At 42.5% G+C, this 19254-nt stretch overlaps 1 protein-coding gene across 3 annotated transcripts in view; it reads right to left on the reverse strand.

Annotated features, from left to right (window-relative positions):
• Nucleotides 1-19254, reverse strand: part of STAC (SH3 and cysteine rich domain) — a 166990-nt gene that overhangs the window by 97590 nt on the left and 50146 nt on the right. For 2 of the 3 annotated variants that reach the window (XM_032162109.2, XM_032162110.2), the window contains one exon: nt 7613-7889. In XM_032162109.2, coding sequence (XP_032018000.1) covers nt 7613-7889 — 277 coding nt within the window. The remainder of the gene's footprint in view (nt 1-7612; nt 7890-19254) is intronic. The other variant, XM_058442987.1, reaches the window with a different exon arrangement.

A 19254-nucleotide genomic window follows, 5' to 3' on the forward strand; every position in this document is an offset into this window, starting at 1 on the left:
ATAAAAATTCAGGTTGGGCAAAAAAGAAATCTAAAAACAAATTATGTTTATTTTCAAAAGAAGCACTTACAGAACATGACAAAAAAGGCTGAGTGTAAATGTAGATAAAGGCCTATCAAACAAACATAAAAAAAAACTAAGGTGGAAATATTATTATTAAAGTGGAATTAATGACAGAAGCTTTAAATGGGATGGTGCCACTGGCCGGGTGCAGTGGCTCACACCTGTAATCCCAGGACTTTGGGAGGCCGAGGTAGGTGGATCATCCAAGTGCGGAAGTTCAAAACCAGCCTTGCCAACATGGTGAAACGCACTTTCTACTAAAAATACAAAAGTTAGCCAGGCGTGGTGGCAGGCACCTGTAATCCCAGCTGCTCGAGAGGGTGAGGCAGGAGAATCACTTGAACCTGGAAGGTGGAGGTTGCAGCGAGCCAAGATTGTGCCACTGCACTCCAGCCTGGGTGACAGAGCGAGACTCTGGATAGGATGCCATTTTATTTGGGTATGGATATAATTCACAATGAAGATATCCCTGTTATGACCTTTGTGCACCAAGTATCTTTGCATTAAAATATGCAACACAAAGGAGAAATCAAGAGAAAGATGACAGATGAGGAAAGAGGGTCTCTGTGTCAGGCTGCCTTTTGGGCAGGCTGGAGCTTTGATATAGTTGGGAGTGACTTTTAGAAAAATTAGAAAATTTTTCCATGTTGTTCTTTTATTTTTGCTTACATTTGCTTCTGTTTCTGTTGTTTTTACCCTTATTTGAAGGCAAACTATTTTTTTTCCCATTTACTAATGACTGTTTTAAAAATACTCACTGTGTGCCAGGTGTATGCTGTGTAGCTTTAGTGGGAATAGGCTCATAAATTAGAGCTGGCTGTATCTTCAAGGAGCTTACCAAAGTCTACACTGTCAATAACATGGAAATTCAGAGAAAATAAGTGATCACCATAGAACTGCAGAAAGCATTTTAATTGGGTCTTGATAGATGTAGGACTGGATTGATAGACAGAGTAGGAAGGAAGGGCATTCAGATGTTCCAGTAGGAACAGCCAAATGACTAAAAATGGGCCCAGAACACACCATATGGCACATGGATACATATGTAACAAACCTGCACATTGTGCACATGTACCCTAAAACTTAAAGTATAATAATAATAATAAAAAGAGGAGAGTATTATACAACATTAAAAAAAATGGGCCCAGAAAATAGTATTAGGACATTCCATGGAGAAGTGATTACTTGTGGGAGAGCAGGGGAAATATGGTAACAAGAGCAGGCCTCCTCACTTCCTCTTGTCCTGTCTTCTCTTTTGATGGCAGCTCAAGGATTTTTTAAGATGACATGCAATGCTCCAGAGCACAACAGTATCCCCTAAAGAGTGTCACTTCCATTTCTGTGTGAGACTCTAGGATACATCCTCCTTGAAATCTACCAGCATCAATTTTTGCTCAATCTTTGCTGGAAGGATTGTGGTTTACTGTTTCATTTAAGTAATTTTCAATGAGAGATTTCTTAAAATACACAGTACTTGGCAGCAAGCATAAAATTTCAGAAAAATAATAGCAGACACTAACTTAAAAATATGTTGTGCTTTTTTTAGTTGAAAGGTGCTGTGTACAAGCCATATGTTCATGTGTGTCATTTATAATTAATAATCTCTGTGAGAACACTGGATGGACCTTATATTGAAGTCTTAACAACTCTTTAATGAATCTGCCTTTGGGAGTGTTAGAAATTCTCTCTGAATTATGTATATTAAAGAGATACATGCCAAATTGTGTTCAACAGCAGCCAAATGGAATTACGGAAAAGTAGCTGTTGATAGAGAACTCCTTAGTTACAATCCATTTGCCCCACTGCCTCTGTTCTCCACTGAGAACACCTGGGTTGTTTTCAGGTTGGCAGGACTTCAAAATGCTAATGTGTGCTGTGAATATCCAAAGGGGGTAGGCTAGACAGCATTTTCCAAGCACGTAGTTTATCCCCTCCTCTAATCCACAGAGCTTACATCTTCTTTCTTAAATTTTTTTCAAGAGATGAAGTCTCACTCTGTTGCCCAGGCTGGAGTGCAGTGGTGTGATCATAGCTCATCGTAGCCTCGAACGCCTGGGCTCAAGTGATCCTTCTGCCTTAGCCTCCCGAATAGCGGAGACTACAGGTGTGTGTTACTATGCCTGCCTAACTTTATTCTATTTAATTTTACTCATTTGATTTTTTTTTTAGAGACTGGGTTGGGAGTGGGGGGTTCACTGTTTTGCCCAGGCTGGTCTTAAGCTCCTAGCCTCAAGCTATCCTCTTACCTTACCCTTCCCAGTAGCTGAGATTACAGGTGCAAGCCACTGTGCCAGTGGAGCCTACTTCTGAAACTGCTTTAAGAAACTCCTCTTTTTAGTGTTTTGAACTGTGCCTCACAGTATCATCTGTCATTTTGCACTTGGGACTCCAAGTGAGTTTAAACGTTCTTCCAGATGAGATCTTTTCAACTATTTTAAGATAACAGTTTTCAAAGTCTTTTCCAGGCCAAACATTGCCATCTCCTGCAAACATTCCTTATCTGCTGGGTCACCATCTCCTTACCATGACTATGTTCCAGCTTTACTTATTTTCACTTAAAATTTTGTGACGAGGCTGGGTGCAGTGGCTCATGCCTGTAATTCAAGCACGGTGGGAGGTCGAAGTGGGCAGATCACTTGAGGTCAGGAGTTCAAGATCAGCCTGGCCAACGTGCGAAACCTGTCTCTGCTAAAAATACAAAAATTAGCCAAGGACAGTGGCACCTGCCTGTAATCCTAGCTACTTGGGAGGCTGAGGCAGGAGAATTGCTTAAACCCAAGAGATGGAGGTTGCAGTGAGCTGAGATTACACCATTGCACTCCAGCCTGGGCGACAGAGCAAGACTCCATCTCAAATAAATAAATAAAATAAAGTAAAGTAAAATAAAATAAAATAAAATTCTGTGACCATAATTAGTAGGATTCTCTCAAGTGGGCTGAATGTGCAAAGAAGAGAAAGGAACTATTTGCATGTGTTGGACCAGACATTACACTGCATTTTTTGTCCTGTAGTAGTAAAGTAGCAGCAAAGTTCTGGACACCAGAGATTAATAATTGCATTGGGCAAACTACTGAGTTCTGGGTGCTGCATTTTAAAATGGAAGCATACTATGGCCCAAAGGAGAGGATCTATGTGAAACATTAAAAATGCAAGTTTTAGAGAGCATTTGTATTTTATTATTTACAAGCTGTACAGTTCCTAAAACAACTTCAATTAAATGATGGACAGAACCTCAGAGATGCAATTTCATTCTAAGAATACCCAGAGTTGACATTTACTTTTTAATATTCCCCTTGATCTTTGTTTGGCCTTTCTTGCCAAGAGACAACTTCATTGATGAGCAAACATTGCTTTGTCTTTTTAGTTCAATGTCTTTATGTATGTGTGTGTGTGTGTGTGTGCGTGTGTGTGTGTATGTGTGTGTGTGTGTGGTGTGTATACATATATATAGTTTTTCCATTCAAGGTTTGATTAATGGCTTATGGCTTTGTTGAGCAATGGGATGAGGTCAGAATAGGTCAGAAAACAACCTAATGGTCAAACAACAGCCCAGCAGGAAGGTCTGGGACTCAGTGTAATGTAGTATTTTCTCATGATATATTATTCATTATAATGGCAATATAATGTTTTAGGTACAGCAATTGCAGGGTTCATCTGCATTTTAAATTTGTTCCTAGTGGGGAGTGTTTTATAGTTCATCTTGTAGCATTAAAGTATGTTTACAGATATAGTGGACCCTTGTCCTGATCTTATTTACCATTCTAGTGCTGTGAGTGTTGGCAGGCAATGACTCACAGATGCCCCCCTTTTTTTTCCAGGGAGCTGTCCTTGGCCAAGAGGGATGCTCCTTGCCTGGAATGCTGCACTCTCACTACTTCCTGGGGGCAGACATAGCCAATGACTGAGGGACGGAAATGTACAAAGGCTAGTCCTGTGTGTGAAGGTAGGACCACTCGGTGGAATCAGTCTGAAGCAGATTCCAGCTGAGACCACACCCTTGCTTAGCTACTTCCCCTGCCTCTCCTGCTTCTTTGACTCTCCTTCTGCTGAGGGCACTCCCCACAACAAATCCCTTTCATAAGACACCCCATCTCAGGCCCTGCTTCTAGGGATGCTTTCCTAAGACATTGTCATTATTATTTCCCCCAATGGATACCAGTTATGGAAGTGAATGATTCTTTGTGTAGCAACTGTATAAAGAAACTTGAAATTTTAGGCAATGAAATACATTTTTCGAAATATCTGTTTAGGAAATATGACTCCATTTAATATGCTGTGTCTTCTAAGTGAATTTCAATTAAAAACATTTAGTTAATTTAAAAATAGTTTTTGAAACAAGATATCTGGCAATAAACAGAATGGAGTCCCTTAGAAACATCTCCTTATTTGATGAAGTAGACTCATGCATTGAGTTAGTTATATTAATAGTACATGTTGACTTGTTGAAGTCTTTGAAATTTCAATGAGATGCAGATTATCACACAGATTTAATGCTTTCCTGAAATGAGTCATTGTAGACAGTTAATTCAATGTAAGATAGAATGCCATAAATGGAATACATTTAGGTGATACACAGTGAAGCTGAGTTCTCCCACCTCTAACTCTCATTGTCAAGGCCTAAGAGTGGATCTGCTTGGTGGAGGAAGTATGTTCCTCTAGCCAAGTACAAGAGACAGCTCAGAATTCTCTTAGACTAAGACTCAGTATGGAGTCCTGGTGACTCAAAGGCAGGGGCATTCAGCATTGAAGCTGACAGACACACCTAACTGCCTATTTCTCTCATGTCTCTATGAAGAGCTGGGGTGATCATCTTTGGCTTGCTTAGGTGACCAAAGTTTCTGGGAAGGGATAGCTTAAGAGGTGATCATAAAGGGTAGCAATGTGTTGAAGGCAAGGTTAGGTTAGCTGGAGGGCATGCCATGGTGCCTGCTTAACACAACAAGTCTGAGAGCCTGGTAAGTAGCAGTTTCAGGCATCAAGTCCAAGGGCAAGGGCCTAGCTGGCAATAAGAAGCTAAGGAAATTAGAAATGGATGGGCAGTGAATGAGACTGGGGTCCTGGTCTACTTTTGTTGATCAGGGATCTTATGGCAAGAGTGTGGCCTTTCCATCTTCAAGGCACAGGTGTTGGGAAGGCACAAATGTGAGTCCTTATAAACTGAACTGTGAGTGTACACGGAGGGTGTGAGGTTCATTTTATTTTTAAAGAAGTATCTGTCGGCTGGAAAGTGCACAGATGAGGTTTGATTCTTCTTGGCTATCATTATACAGCCTTTGGTTCCCAGTAGAAAGGAAAAAACAAACAGCTTTAATATCTTTTCTGAGATGTCATTCTAAGGGGATAACAGTAGGTAGTCTTTCCCTAAAATCTAGAATATGAGGATAACCTGTGGCTTGAAGGAAAGAAATCTTTAGGTAATCTATGTGGAGACAGAACGCTATGTCTGAAGGGTCAAGAAAGAGAGAGAGGCAGATATATGAAGATAACCTGTGGCTTGAAGGAAAGAAATCTTTAGGTAATCTATGTGGAGACAGAATGCTATGTCTGAAGGGTCAAGAAAGAGAGAGAGGCAGATCAATTGCGCTCCATTATCAGATAATTAAAATACTCTATGTATTGTTTTAGGAAGTTAGAGCATATACCAGCCCCTACTTCATCTCCATTTCTTTTCCTCTTCTCACCTCCTTCCTCCTGCCTTTTCTTTCTCTCTCTTTCCCTTCTGCCCCATATCCCCTTTCTAAATCCCTTTGTTCTTTCCTGAAAGGAGCATAATATTTGGTTTACTTTGTTTCTGTCCTTGAAAAGAGCAGTGAGACTTGTTGATTCTTTTTTTTTCTTTCTTTATAAAGACAAAATGGCAGCTGCAATGTAAATTTATTTCTGACAAGAGAAAAGTGCAGTGCAATTCTCTTTAGCATAGCACATTGTTTTTAGTGATATTCAAAATAGAGTCTTTCAAAATTGTTGTTGTACTTGAGGTGTACCTAGAATCCTCTTTAGCGTAATGACTATGACATTCCTCAGAGGTGAACTCATTTCTGTTACTCATTTTTAAAAATACATCCTCTGTCTTTTCACACTCATCACAATGAGATCTAAAATAGAGGCTCATCGTCACCTATTTAAGGGTTACTTATGAATAACACTGCCTTGAAAAGGCCTGGTGGAAATGTGTGTGGAAATTGAAAGTGACACAGATTCAGAAGCCAGGCAGGCACAGAAACTAAGTTAGAGGCCGAAGTGTCTAAGTATTGTTGAGCATGAGACGTGATGAGACCCTCCACCGCCCCCGGCACAGCAACCCCAAGCTGACAGTCAGATGCTAGGCATTAAGTCCATATGGAGATGTGAAGTAGAAGGGTGGGAGCTCCAAGACTTAGCAGACTCTACCAAACAAAAAAAGATCAGTAATCCAGAGAGCATCCTAAATGGTAGATTACATACTGAGCCCATTCTCCACCCCTCCCTGTATCCAAGCCCTTTGCCAGGTGGCTTGCAGTCCTTGCTACTAGAGACGGCAGGTGGGGGCTAGGGGGTTGGTTGCCCCTGCCTTGACTGTGGATTTGGCCACATAACTTAATTCAGCTAACGAAATGCCAGTAGACTAAGTCACAGTATGCCACCTCCGGCCCAAGGCCTTAAGAGGCTTTGCATGCTCCCAATTGTCCTCGCCATGAGAAGTGCATGATGTGGCTAGCCCACTGGTTCAAGGAGAGGGCAGGAGATAAGGAGTAGAGAGAAGATGCAATAACAAAGCTGAGTCTGGATCAGCCAGATCTCAGCTGATCTGAAGATGCCTGAGTGAGAGTAAAACATGGCCATTTTTAAAGAACTTCTAAACTTTTCAGCACTTTAAAACTACTTTTTAGGGTGGCTTTTAGGCAACTTTCTGGTGGAAATCTTTGACTGATACAAGCACTGTTCCTAAATGGGGCCATTTAAAAGAAGAAAATGAGTCATACGGACTAGAAAATGAGAACATGAGTACATAAAGGTTTTCTGAAAATGAGAACAAGCCTTGTGTGTGATTGTAAGAAGGGTTAATATTGCCCACCATTTCGAATATCCTACCCCTTAACTGAGCCTTGGCAAAGGGTGAGGAGAACTGCAGAACCCTGACTTCCAGGCCATATTGGATGTCACTGATATGACCGTGCACATATGACAGACATTGGCTTTTTTTGGGGGGAAGCAACAAGCATTCCAGGTCTCACTTGTTGCCCACATGCAGTGACAGGCTGATGCAGGTGTTCAAAGACCCAGACCTCGAGCCTCAATGCAAGAACACGCTAAAGGGCTTTAGGGATCTACAGGGGATCAGCTGAAGTCCTGATTACAACTATATCACAACCCAACTTCTCCCACTACCCAGTGCTGCTTCCCTTACCTTCTCACAAATATTGTTCCCCAAAGCACTCCTGAATGATCTTCCCACATGTAAATCTCTGAGGCCTAGCATCTGTCCGTAGGTACCTGGACCCGTGGCACACCACTCTCTGTCAGCTTTCTGGGGGTGCTGGGATCTGGAGAAAGGGGTGGGAGGCCTTACCCACTATCATGTGGTTGCAGACATCACAGAAAGTGGGCTTCTTGAAGATGTATTCCTGAAAGGCATGAGCCTTGCCACCTGGATGCAGGCCAGCCCTGGCGGGTGTGGACGTCAGGCTTCCTGGAGCAGGGAGTGGGCTGGAGCTGGGGCTGATCTCAGCCACCATGTGTGCTTGCAGTTTCGTGTCTTCGCTGTTGGTTCGCTGGAAGAAGTTGTCAGCACTTTTGCTCCGTAAACTCTTGGTCTTGAAAGAAAGTGATCGTTTTAGTTTCTGGAGCTGCAATGCAATGACAGAACAGTCTCTCTTACGATCAATGGATCAAGCAGACCTAGGCTGTGGGGGTAAGGTCTGCTGTGTGCACTACACAGTCCCCACTGACACCTTCAGTCTTGAGGAGGCTCATAAATGTCCCTGTGTGGGTGGGGTGATGGCAGTGCCTAGTAAAGAGGGAATTTCCCCCGCCCCTGCCACTAAGCCAGATGAGCAGAAAGAGGTCCTATTTTGCCTTTGATTCTGCCCCCGCTCCTCCTCCCCTGCCTCCTTAAAGTCCTACCAGTGTGCTGTCAAAGTGTCCCACCACATTGGATTTTGATATAATTTGCCTTTTGAATTTGAATCATTGGAAATATTAAGTATACAAACTCATGGGCTCAAAGGCTACATGTGTAAAGCTGGCCTTTCTCTCTTATGATCACTTAACAGCCACTTGTCTCTGCACACAACAAAGCAGAAGAGTCTATTGTCTGGCTCAAAATCAATCTCACTAAACTATCCACAGAGCACAAACCAGGAACTCTCAAGTCTGCTTGGGTCTGAAGCATATGGATAAGTAACCTGTGTGTGTGTGTGTCTGTAGGACATACGACATATTGTATTATCCTTTTGACTTTCTCTGCTCTTCCTGCCGCCCTCCCTCTTGTTTTGGCCATGACAAACTAGACCATTTCTCCTTTGCCTCTGGGACTTATGAAAAGGCACCAAAACAGGTTCGGAAAAGCACAAGATTCTGGCAGGTCTGGGTTTGAGTTTAATCTACCCCTCTATTCTGGCTCCGGGAACTGGAAGATTCTGGACTCTGATGACAGCTTGCACCATGGTGCACCTTGCTCTGTCCATCCCCACAGTGGCCTTTTAAAAGTCCCTCTTGTTTACTCTGCTTTCTCATCGCTAGTCCTTAGTACATAGTTTTTCTTTTCACCCAGCAACAAGTCACTTCACCTTTAAGGTGGTTTCTTTTTGTAATTGAATATCCATGGGAGTTCTTTCTGTTGCCTGGAATAAACATGTATGGCCCAAAGCTGCAGAAAAAAGATGCTCAGATATCAAACTAAAAAGCTTCTACACAGCAAAGGAAACTGGAGGAAGCTGTCAGCACTTTTGCTCCATAAACTCTTGGTCTTGAAAGAAAGTGATCGTTTTAGTTTCTGGAGCTGCAATGCAATGATGGACCCAGTCTCTCTTATGATCAATGGATCATGCAGATCCAGGCTGTGGGGGTGAGATCTGCTGTGTGCATGGCACTATCCCCACTGACACAGAGTGAAGAGACAACCTATAGAATGGGAAAAAGTATTTGCACAATATGCATCAGACAGGGGATTAATATCTAGAATATAGAAGAAACTCAAGCATCTCAATGGCAAAAAAAAAACCCTCCAAACAATCCAATTTAAAAATGAGAAGATGATCTGAACAGACATTTCTCAAAAGAAGACATACAAATGGCTGACAAATATATTTAAAAAGTTCAACATCACTAATCATCAGGGAAATGCAAATCAAAACCACAGTGAAGCATCATCTCACCCCACTTACAATGGCTATTATCAAAAAGACAAAAATGACAAATGCAGAGAAAAGGGAACTCACAGACATTTTGTTTGTGGGAATGTAAACTAGTACAACCACTATGAAGAACAGTATGGGGGTTCCTCAAAAAGCTACAAATAGAACTACCACGTGATTCAGCAATCCCACTGCTGGGAATTTATCTAAAGAAAAGGGAATCATTATACTGAGGAGACATCTGCACCCCCACGTTAATTGTAGCACTAGTCACAATAGCCAAGATATGGAGTCAATCTATGGGTCCAATAACACAATGAATCGATAAAGGAAATATGGTACATGTACATGATGAAATACTATTCAGCCATAAAAAAGAATGAAACTCTGTCATTTGTGGCAACATGGATGGGACAGGAGGACGTTATGTTAAATAAAGTAAGCCAGGAAAAGAAAGTTAAATGCTGCATGTTCTCACTCATATGTGGAAGCTAAAAAAAGTTGATCTCGTAGAAGTTAAAAGTAGAACAGAGGATACTAGAGACTGGCAAGGGCAGGGAGAAGGGAGGATAGGGAGATATTTTTTACTAAAAAATGACAGCTAGATAGGAAGAATAAGTTCTAGTGCTCTATAGCACTGTAGGATAACTATAGTTAACAACAATACATTATATAGTTTCAAATAGCTAGAAGGAGGATACTTTTGAATGTTCCCAACACAAAAAAATGATAAATGTTTGATGTTATGGATATGCTAATTACCCTGATGTGATCACTATACTTTACATGTGTTGCAAAATCACTATGTACTCCATAAATAGGTACAATTATTTTATGTCAATTAAAAATAAAATCACAAAAGTAATTTAAAAAGAGAAGAAGAAACAAGTGGTGCTCAGTACTCTTGTCTAATAAGGGTCTCCATAAGTGTGGTCAGACTCCCCCTACACAATATATCAGACAAGTTTACATAGCCTTGCCAAGCCCAACCACCTCTGTCTTAACCCCCTAAGTTCCACTTCAAAAGTCCAGGAAGATATGGTGGTCATTAGTGTTTGGGGTAAACTACAAAAAGACTGCAGTTCTCTCCCCTTTCCCTTATCCATGCACTTTGCAATGTGAATTTGCATCTCGATCTATCAAAAGTGGAGCCTAGTTTCCCACTCCTTGAATATTGTTGGTTTCTGAAATTTAACCAATAGAAGGCAGCAGAAGCAATTTTAAGGCAGTTCCAAGCCCAGGCCTTAAGAGGCCTTGCATACTTCTGTCCTCCCTCTAGAAACCTACCAAACTGCCCGATGTAGCCTGAAGGATTATGAGACACATGGTCCAGTCAATTCCCTGCCACTCTAGGATAGAGTCCAGAAGCAGAGCCACCCTGCTGTCCTGCGGGCATAAGGGAGTCTAGATGAGACCAGAAGTACTGTCCAGCTGAGTCCTTGTCAAATTGTCAACCCACACACTCTTCAACTAAAAAGATGACTGGTGTTCTAAGTCATTAAATTGGGTATCTATTGTGTGTACACAGCAATAGATAACTGGTACAATGCTGTTCTCCCCACCCTCCTGCATGTTATGCATGTGGTGGGATTGTACTTACTTGCCCTCCTGAAGTCAGGTGTGGTTGTGTGAAGCCAGCTGTCCACTTCAGGGAGCCATACAAAAAAGAGGCCCTGCAAAGCCCTCTGAGAAGCCCCACTAGGGCTGCTAATAGGGCATCATCAGCTAGAAAAGGCTAGCCAGAGAAGCTGTAACAACCTGCAGAAAGGTCAGAAAGAGTGGGCCAGCTAAGACTTTTGTCCCTTTCCCTCTGCCCTACAGCTCAAACTAATAGAGGAGTCAGAACTGTCAAAGAAGGGGGAAGAGGGAGGTGTCACTGAGTTATTTTGGAGTTGCTCGTTGCTGAGGCACAAGCTAGTGTATCCTGATGGATACAGGGCAGTGAGTCCTGTGTGCTTGGGAGCATAGCACTGATTTTGAAGAGGACACCTCATCTCTGAAAAAGCTAAGTGAGAGGGGGCTATGAGACAATCATTCGTTGAGATTGAGCCACTTTGAGGTGAGGACCTGGATGCAGCAAAGGAGCAGTACAGACCCTCTTCACTTGAAGTCCTTCAGGCTATAAACTGGACTGATGCTGGAGGAAGGGAGGCTTACACAGGAGGTAAGACCGAAGTTTTATTTTAGAAGGATATTTAATACATTAAAGTGAACAGGAAGGTAAAGAATCTGCCAAGGTTTTGTCATGGGATGTGCAAACCAGGGAGAGGTTTATCAAAGTAAACACCATCACACAGAAAAATCAAAATCATTTACTGTTTGCTCCCTACTGAGTTCAGATGATTCAATAAATTGACTACTCATGTCTCAAAATCAGAATAACACCCACCCTGTCATGAAGGACACAGAGGATAATGTGTGGGAGAGCCCTCTGAGAACTCCACAGGATATAAGTGGATGGTGGATGACGGGGGACAAAAGTGGGGAACCAAGGAGCTGGGAATACAGAGCTGAGCTAAGTGCTTCACCAGGCGACCTATCTTAATCCTCCCAACCATTCGGTGAAGATGCGATTTTACCCCTGGAGAAATGGAAGCTGAGGGTGGTTAAGCAACTTGCCTAAGGTCACACAGATTCTGTGAATCAAGACCAGGGTTCAAATTGAATCTGCCTTCCTCCAATCCCCATCCCCATGCTCTTTCCACTGCTGGTGAGTCTTTAGGGGATGGATAGAGGGGTAGAGGAGAGTTATCCCCCACCTCCAGGGAGATGACACTACATCTAGCCATCAGTGAGGATGTGGAGCAGGAAAGCAAATCTGCTTTTTGGGGAACTATATCTTTCATTTTATATATTTCAAATTTCTAAAAAATGATGAAAGCATGTCCTGTTTATCAAAGGAAAGCATCAAATGTCACTGCATGGCCTCTGCTGCCAGGACAGGGAAAGTGACAGGGAGGATGCTTACACACATCCAGTCTTGTCTCCCTCCTGTGCTCATGTGCTTTACTTCTCCTTCCAAACCCTTCGTCATATGTGGTGTGGTGTTCTGTGTTCCCTGGAAGTTTATGTGTGATGTTCAAGTATGATACCAGGAAACCTGCCACATTTTTCTTGCTCTGGGGGATGTGGCTGGGAAATTGTATGAAGCCATCGGACCCTGCCTGCCTCTAGAGCTGGAGAATTTGTTTTGGAAGTGAATGTGACTTGTTCAAGTGGAAATCTTAAGAGAAATACCTACAAGTTAAATTAAACCCTAGACGTGAGCTCAAAGGAACATAATTTCTCTAATTATCCCTAAAAGAGCAGAGGCCAGATGAGAACATATGAAATGCAGAAATAGAAGCAAACCCTGATAATCACAGATGTCATAAAATGATTAGCTTCCATGTACCACTGCCATGGCCCAGCTCCATTTTATTTATAATAATAATGTAAAAGAAACAGATATTCTTCAGAACCTTACCATGTGCTTGGAACTACTCTATATCATTTACTTCATGTAATCATCCTAGCAACCTTATGGATAGGGGATCATTCATTCATTAAATAATTCATTCAGGTGGGGTGTGGTGGCTCACGCCTCTAATCCCAGCACTTAGAGAGGCGGCAGATCACCTGAGGTCGGGAGTTCGCGACCAGCCTGACCAACATGGAGAAACCCTGTCTCTACTAAAAATGCAAAATTAGCCAGGCGTGGGGGCGCATGCCTGTGATCCCAGCTACTCGGGAGGCTGAGGCAGGAGAATTGCTTGAACCTGGGAGGTGAGGTTGCGGTGAACCAAGATTACACCATTGCACTGCAGCCTGGGCAAACTCCATCCAAATAATAATAATAATAATAATAATAATAATAATAATAATAATGTCAATGAATATCATGGGTACTGCTCTGAGCTAGGCATAGACCTTGATTTGGGGGCTACGGCACTAAAAAAGGATTAAAACCTTCCTTTTAAGGTTTTAAGGTCTAGTGGGTGGAGATAGACTATAGGTAGATAATCAAAGTGGTAAATAATATAAATTTGGACAGGGAGAGGAGGTACACAGGAAAATAAGGCCACAGTTGGGCATTAGAAGGTGACAAGGAAGTCTTCTCTGACCGGTGACAGTGGAACAGAGACGTGAAGTAAGCAGTGACTGTTTGAGCTATGCTGGAGAAGAGCATTGTGGGCAGTGGAAAAACCTAGAGCTGAGGCCCCAACAAGAGATCAAGGGAAGGGTGTCTGAGAAGCACTGGGAGGTCGGTGTGTCTGGTTAAGAACGATGGGGGAAAGAAAGAGCAGAGATGTCAAGGCTAGCTTCTTGCTGGACCTTGTAGGTCATGGCACGGGCTTTGGAATTTATCCTAAGGGTGATGGTTTTGAACAGGGAAGTGACAGGCTCTGACTTTTATTTAAAAGGGTCACTCTAGCAGCTGTGTGGAACTGTAGGAGGGCAAGATGGAAACAGGGAGACAAGTTGGGAGAGGAGACTTGCGATAATCCTGATCAGAAGCAATTTTAGCTTGGCCTTGTATAGTTATGGTAAGATATGGCTGAATTTGGAGTTGAGTTTTGAATAAGTTTGAAATGCTTATTTGGAATTCAAGTGGCGTTGCCAGTTAGGCAGCTGGATATATGATTCTGGGATTCCAGGGAAAGGTCCAAGCTGGAGTAATACCTTGGGAGTAATTAGCATATTGATGATATTTAAAACCATGAGACTAGATGAGATCACTACATAGGCAGTGAGTGCAGACATGGAGGAGAAGTGATCTGAGGACAGAGCTCTGGGGCATTCCAGTATTTAGAGGGCAAGAAGATTGGTAAGGACAAGCAAAGGAACTTGAGAAGGAGGGGCTGGTGAGGAAGGAGAAGACTCAAAGAGAGGAATGTGTTAGAAGCTGAGGGAAGAAAATGATTCAAAGAAGAGAGAATAGCCAAAAGCATGAAATGAATCTCAAATAATAACGTGAAGTAAGGCGAGGTTTAGGAATTGGTTACTGTATTTGATAAAGGGAATGTCTTTGGAGGCCCTTAATAGTAGCAGATTCAGTGAAGTGGTGAGTGTGAAAACCTAACTGAGGAGGTTTCAGGAGAGGATGGCTAGAAAAAAAGTGAGCAGAGGTAGTGAACATGGACAGTTGGTTTGAGAAGCTTTGCTATAAAGAAAATTAGTGAAAAAAGGCAATATCTGAAGGGAAATGTAGCATCCAGGGAGTTTTTTGTTGTTGTTGTTGTCATGTTTTGTTTAAATACTGGAGCTTACTCCAGCATGTGTTAAATCTGATGATGCATAAGAGAGAAAGGGGCATGCTGGAGCCATGTCCCTGGGTAGTTGAGAAGAAGGGTTGCCTTTAGATTGGAGTGAGGCAGGCCGCCATAAGGAGAAAGATGGAGAAGAGTTGGTGGAATCGGTATTGGCTGGATGTGGCTTTTCTTTTTCGATTGCCTCTGTATTCTCAGTGAATAAAGAAAAAAGTCTGTCTCCTGAGTCAGAGACAATGGGAGGTGGAGAGAGGAGATGTCCGAAGTTGAAGGAGGGAGATGTGGAATAACCATTTCAGAGACAGGGGAGGGTGAATGGACTAGAGTAATGCACGGTGGTAGAATGGGAAGGTAGCTCCGAGGGTCCATTTTAGGTTATTTCCTCATTTTACAGATGAGAAAACAGAAAAATGGCAACTTGCCCGAAGTTAAATAGCTAGTAAGTTGCAGAATGAAGATCCACATACAGACCTCTCTGTCTCCAAAGCTCTTAAAGCCAAATGGACTTTCATAAGGTATCCCACCCTTGATGTGCTCTTAGCAAAATTTCTCTGCTTAGTGTATTTCATTTTCTGGTGCCTGCTGGAATTTCAGCAATAATCCATGTGGTTCCCAGGTTGAGCAACACTACTTCTATGGCAATTAGTCAGGGAATGCAGAAATTGGGAGTCATGAGAGCGCTGGAACACAGAGAATTGCAGCCTGAAGGTGAATGTAATAGCAGGTGTATTGATTTACCAGTCTGTTCTGCAGTGGCACATCAAGTTAATTAACCAGTGTGCACTTGATTATTTCTGCCAGGATCTAAAGTCCACGCTATATGGGAAAGGGGTGGTTCTGATGCAAAGAGTCTGCCCACACATGCAGTAAATTAGGAGGCACAGTCACCATATCAACTCAGTTTCCTGCCCATTGACATTTAACCATAAAGTCGGTTGCCACTGTACAGACATTTCCTTGGCTATTTAACACTGTACCAATAATGCACTGGCTTTTACTTCTGAGTTGAAATGAAGTCATCAGGGAAACTTTGACAAGCAAATGGTTTCCTCCTTGATACTCACATGTGGTCTACATCTTTGATTTTTAAATGGACAGTGAAATGCTCATTGTTTTCATTTTTCTGAGAAGATATTAAACCATTCAATGATGACATCTAAGAATTGAGGAAATAACTGTCATATTGTGGCCCAATAGCCCTCGTGCATTGACTCTCGAAGCCAGCTCCCTTCACATTCGAGCTGTCATGCAGATTCACCTCATCTGTTCCAAGTTTGGCTGATGGTTAGTTTGTCAAAGCAATTTCCACATTCATCTCTAACATTTCACGTGTGAACTCAATGGGCAGAGAGTGAGCACTGGGGGTCTATAGAAATGTAATGTTTAGTATGAGGATTAAATTTCTCACCAACAGTTTTACCCCACTGACAGCTTGATTTCTTTTACAGCAAGTACAATACATTCCAGGTACTGATTTGCTTTAGTTTGTATGGTAACTTCAAAGTTGAAATATTCTTCTTACATCTACCTGGCTCTGTCATAGCCAGCTCCAAAAACCAGTTATTAATGAGTATATTGGTAAAGCAACAGTTACTAGATATGATTGATTGCATGCTCTGCCACTGATGAAATGTGTGGTCTCGGGCAAGTCTCTCAAGCTCCTTGGCTTAGGTTCTACCAGTAAATATAGAGGATGAGCTCAGTGGCTGCAAAGTTCCCTTCCAGCTCTGAGAATTCAGCATGGTGAGAAAATACAAAAGACTTTAAATAGTCTCCACTTTTAGGAAGTCTAAGATCTAATTCTGGAGACAAATAGCAATGCATAAAACTTTCTGAGGGTGACACAAGCCCTATATTTATATTAACAAGTGAAGTTGAGTGTTTTGATCACTGCCTACTCTAATATGTCAGAAACAGGAGCTATCAATGGAGGCTGAAATAGTCAGAGACATTCTTTCAAACCTTGAAGTATGAATCAATGTTAAAACATATAATTCAACTGTTTAAGTGCTCTGATGGCATCCCTCAGTTCTAGGTTATACCAGGTTCCTTACTGTGGGAAACGGGATCCTTTCTGCTGGATTACGGCAATCCACGTGTCCAGTATTATTTCTAGTCATCCCCTCCTGCACCCCATGCACCTAGATAAACTAAGAGCAGACTCCAGTTTTCCAATGATACATAAACCTTAAGTGCCTTGGTTTGTTCTTCCTGGGAGGTCTGTGTCTCATTCGGTGTACCTGGAACATGCCTGGTTCACCTAACTTTAACTTTTCTGTGGAGTCTAGCCTGGCCTTCCTTGCAGGTGCTTCTGGATGCTCCCTCCTACTGACCCCCCAGTGTGCAACATGTGTGATATGTTACCACTCTTCCTACCTCCTGCTCTGGGGCTCTCCTGCAGACCATGAAGCCACTTCCAACAGGAAGCACAGTGACTGGCACATAGTAATTAATATATTAATTTACTACCAGTAGTTATTGTACTCTTATTATACACCAGGCTCTATCCTAAGGACTTTACATGGGTTATCTTTTGATTGTCAAGCTAACCTATGAGGCAGGTACTATTACTGTCCCTATTTTATGGATAAGGAGAGGGTAGTAGAAAGAAGTTAAATAATGTACCCAAATCTTATAGATTGAGAAAATGGATTCAAAAGATGTTAAGTGACATGCCTGAGGTCCACAGAAGATGAGATGCTTTAAGATGCTTAATAAAGTGACAGTTTTTTTTTTTTTTTTTGAGACGGAGTCTCACTCTGTCACCCAGACTGGAATGCAGTGGCACGATCTTGGCTCACTGCAACCTCCGCCTCCTGGGTTCAAGAAATTCGCCCTGCCTCAGCTTCCCAAGTAGCTGAGATTATAGGCACCCACTACCACACCCAGCTAATTTTTGTATTTTTAGTAGAGACGGAGTTTCATCATGTTGGCCAGGCTGGTCTTGAACTCCTGACCTCAGGTGATCCACCTGCCTTGGCTTCCCGAAGTGCTGAGATTATAGGTGTGAGCCATCACGCCAAGCCTAAAGCAAAAGTTGTAAGGCTCCCCTTGTGTGCAGAGATAGAGGAGGCTTTCCTACCTGAGGAAGAGACACAGTGAAGGTTTTGGGGTCAGAATGGCTTTGTTGCCCTTCCCAGCTCTGCTGGTCTCCAGCAGTGTGAGTGTGGAAAGTTATATAACTTCTCTGAGTCCCAAATTCCCTGTCCATAAAATAGGAGTAATAATAGGTTCCCTGCTGATTTGTTGTGAGGATTAAATAAAATAAAGCATCTAAAGTATCTGGCAAGGTGTCTGGCACTCAAGGGCTACTTCATAATTCTGACTTCTCAAAATCCCCACCACACCTCTGCCATATCTGGTGAGGCATGTGGATGCCACTGTAACAATACAGGGCAATTGTTATCACCTTCAGAGCTGATTCAACGATTCCTCTTAGGAAACAGAACTGTATATATTCAGAAGAAATACTTTGAGTAGCTACCTGGCTAGGGAAGATGGTTCCAAGGACCAATCTCAATTTAAAAATAATAGCCCTTTTTTCTACTGAATACTGAGAGGAAGTGAAGTTTGCAGATGTAAGGTCTGAACTACAAGATGACAAGCAGGAATAGAAAAGGAGTTGGGGGTGAGGGGAGGCTGCCATGAGGGAGTTGTGCCAGAAAGAGCAGGGAGGAAACAAATTCTGGGGTGGTATGGAGGCAGAGATTTTTGAGTAAGAGAACTACTGACGGAAGTGTGCTTTATAAACCTTTCTCCCTTTTTTTTCTCCTCAAATTCTTCAGTAAATTTAGTACATTGCTCATTGATGTTTTGGGCAAGAGGCCTCCTTTTCAGGGAGAATGAAGAGGTGAGTTCAGAGAGTTAGCATCTGCATTATAATGGATTGTATGGCAAGTTTCAGAGCATGCTCCTCAGATCTGGAATCCTGTCAGAGAGAGCCCCTGCCTGCCCAGGTGGCATTGAGGTTGCAACTGAGAGTATGGGTTCTGAGCCATCCAGCTCCTCAGGTAGGAGTCACGCCAAGCTGTCTGATGCCATTGCCATAAAGCCCAACACGGGCGGCAGTGGCCACTCCCCACTCTGCATTCTGAGTTGCTGCTCCTGTTGCTGTGTGACAGTGGGGAGAAAGTGTACAGTCCCAGGGACCACACTGGTGTTTTTCCCTAAGAACAAAGAGAGTGCTGGGCCCTAGGAAGGTCAATGAAAGAGAAGATGGAAATATGATGGCTGGCTAGCTGTCTAAAAGGTAGAAAAACTGTTGAGAGCAGTGAGGATTTTACAGTATAGAGCTTTCTATATTCTGATTGATACATCAAGTAGTTCTAGAGATTAAGTGATGGACAGCAGAACAAAAGGATTTACATTCAGTACTATGCTAGGTTTCATTTATCAAGTACTGCTTCTCATAATGCCGTGCAAATAGTGGGTATTTGCCACTGGCTGAATTGTATCCCTCCTCAAATTCTTATGTTGATGCCTTAATCCCCAGTACCTCAGAATATGCCTTTATTTGGAGACAGGGCTTTTGCAGAGGTAGTTTAAAATGAGGTCATTAGGGTGTACCCTAGTCCGATCTGACTGGTGTCCTTGTAAGAAGAGGAAAT

This window comes from Hylobates moloch, unplaced genomic scaffold, assembly GCF_009828535.3.
Source record: "Hylobates moloch isolate HMO894 unplaced genomic scaffold, HMol_V3 SCAFFOLD_8, whole genome shotgun sequence".
In the NCBI taxonomy this organism is placed as follows: Eukaryota; Metazoa; Chordata; class Mammalia; order Primates; family Hylobatidae; genus Hylobates; species Hylobates moloch.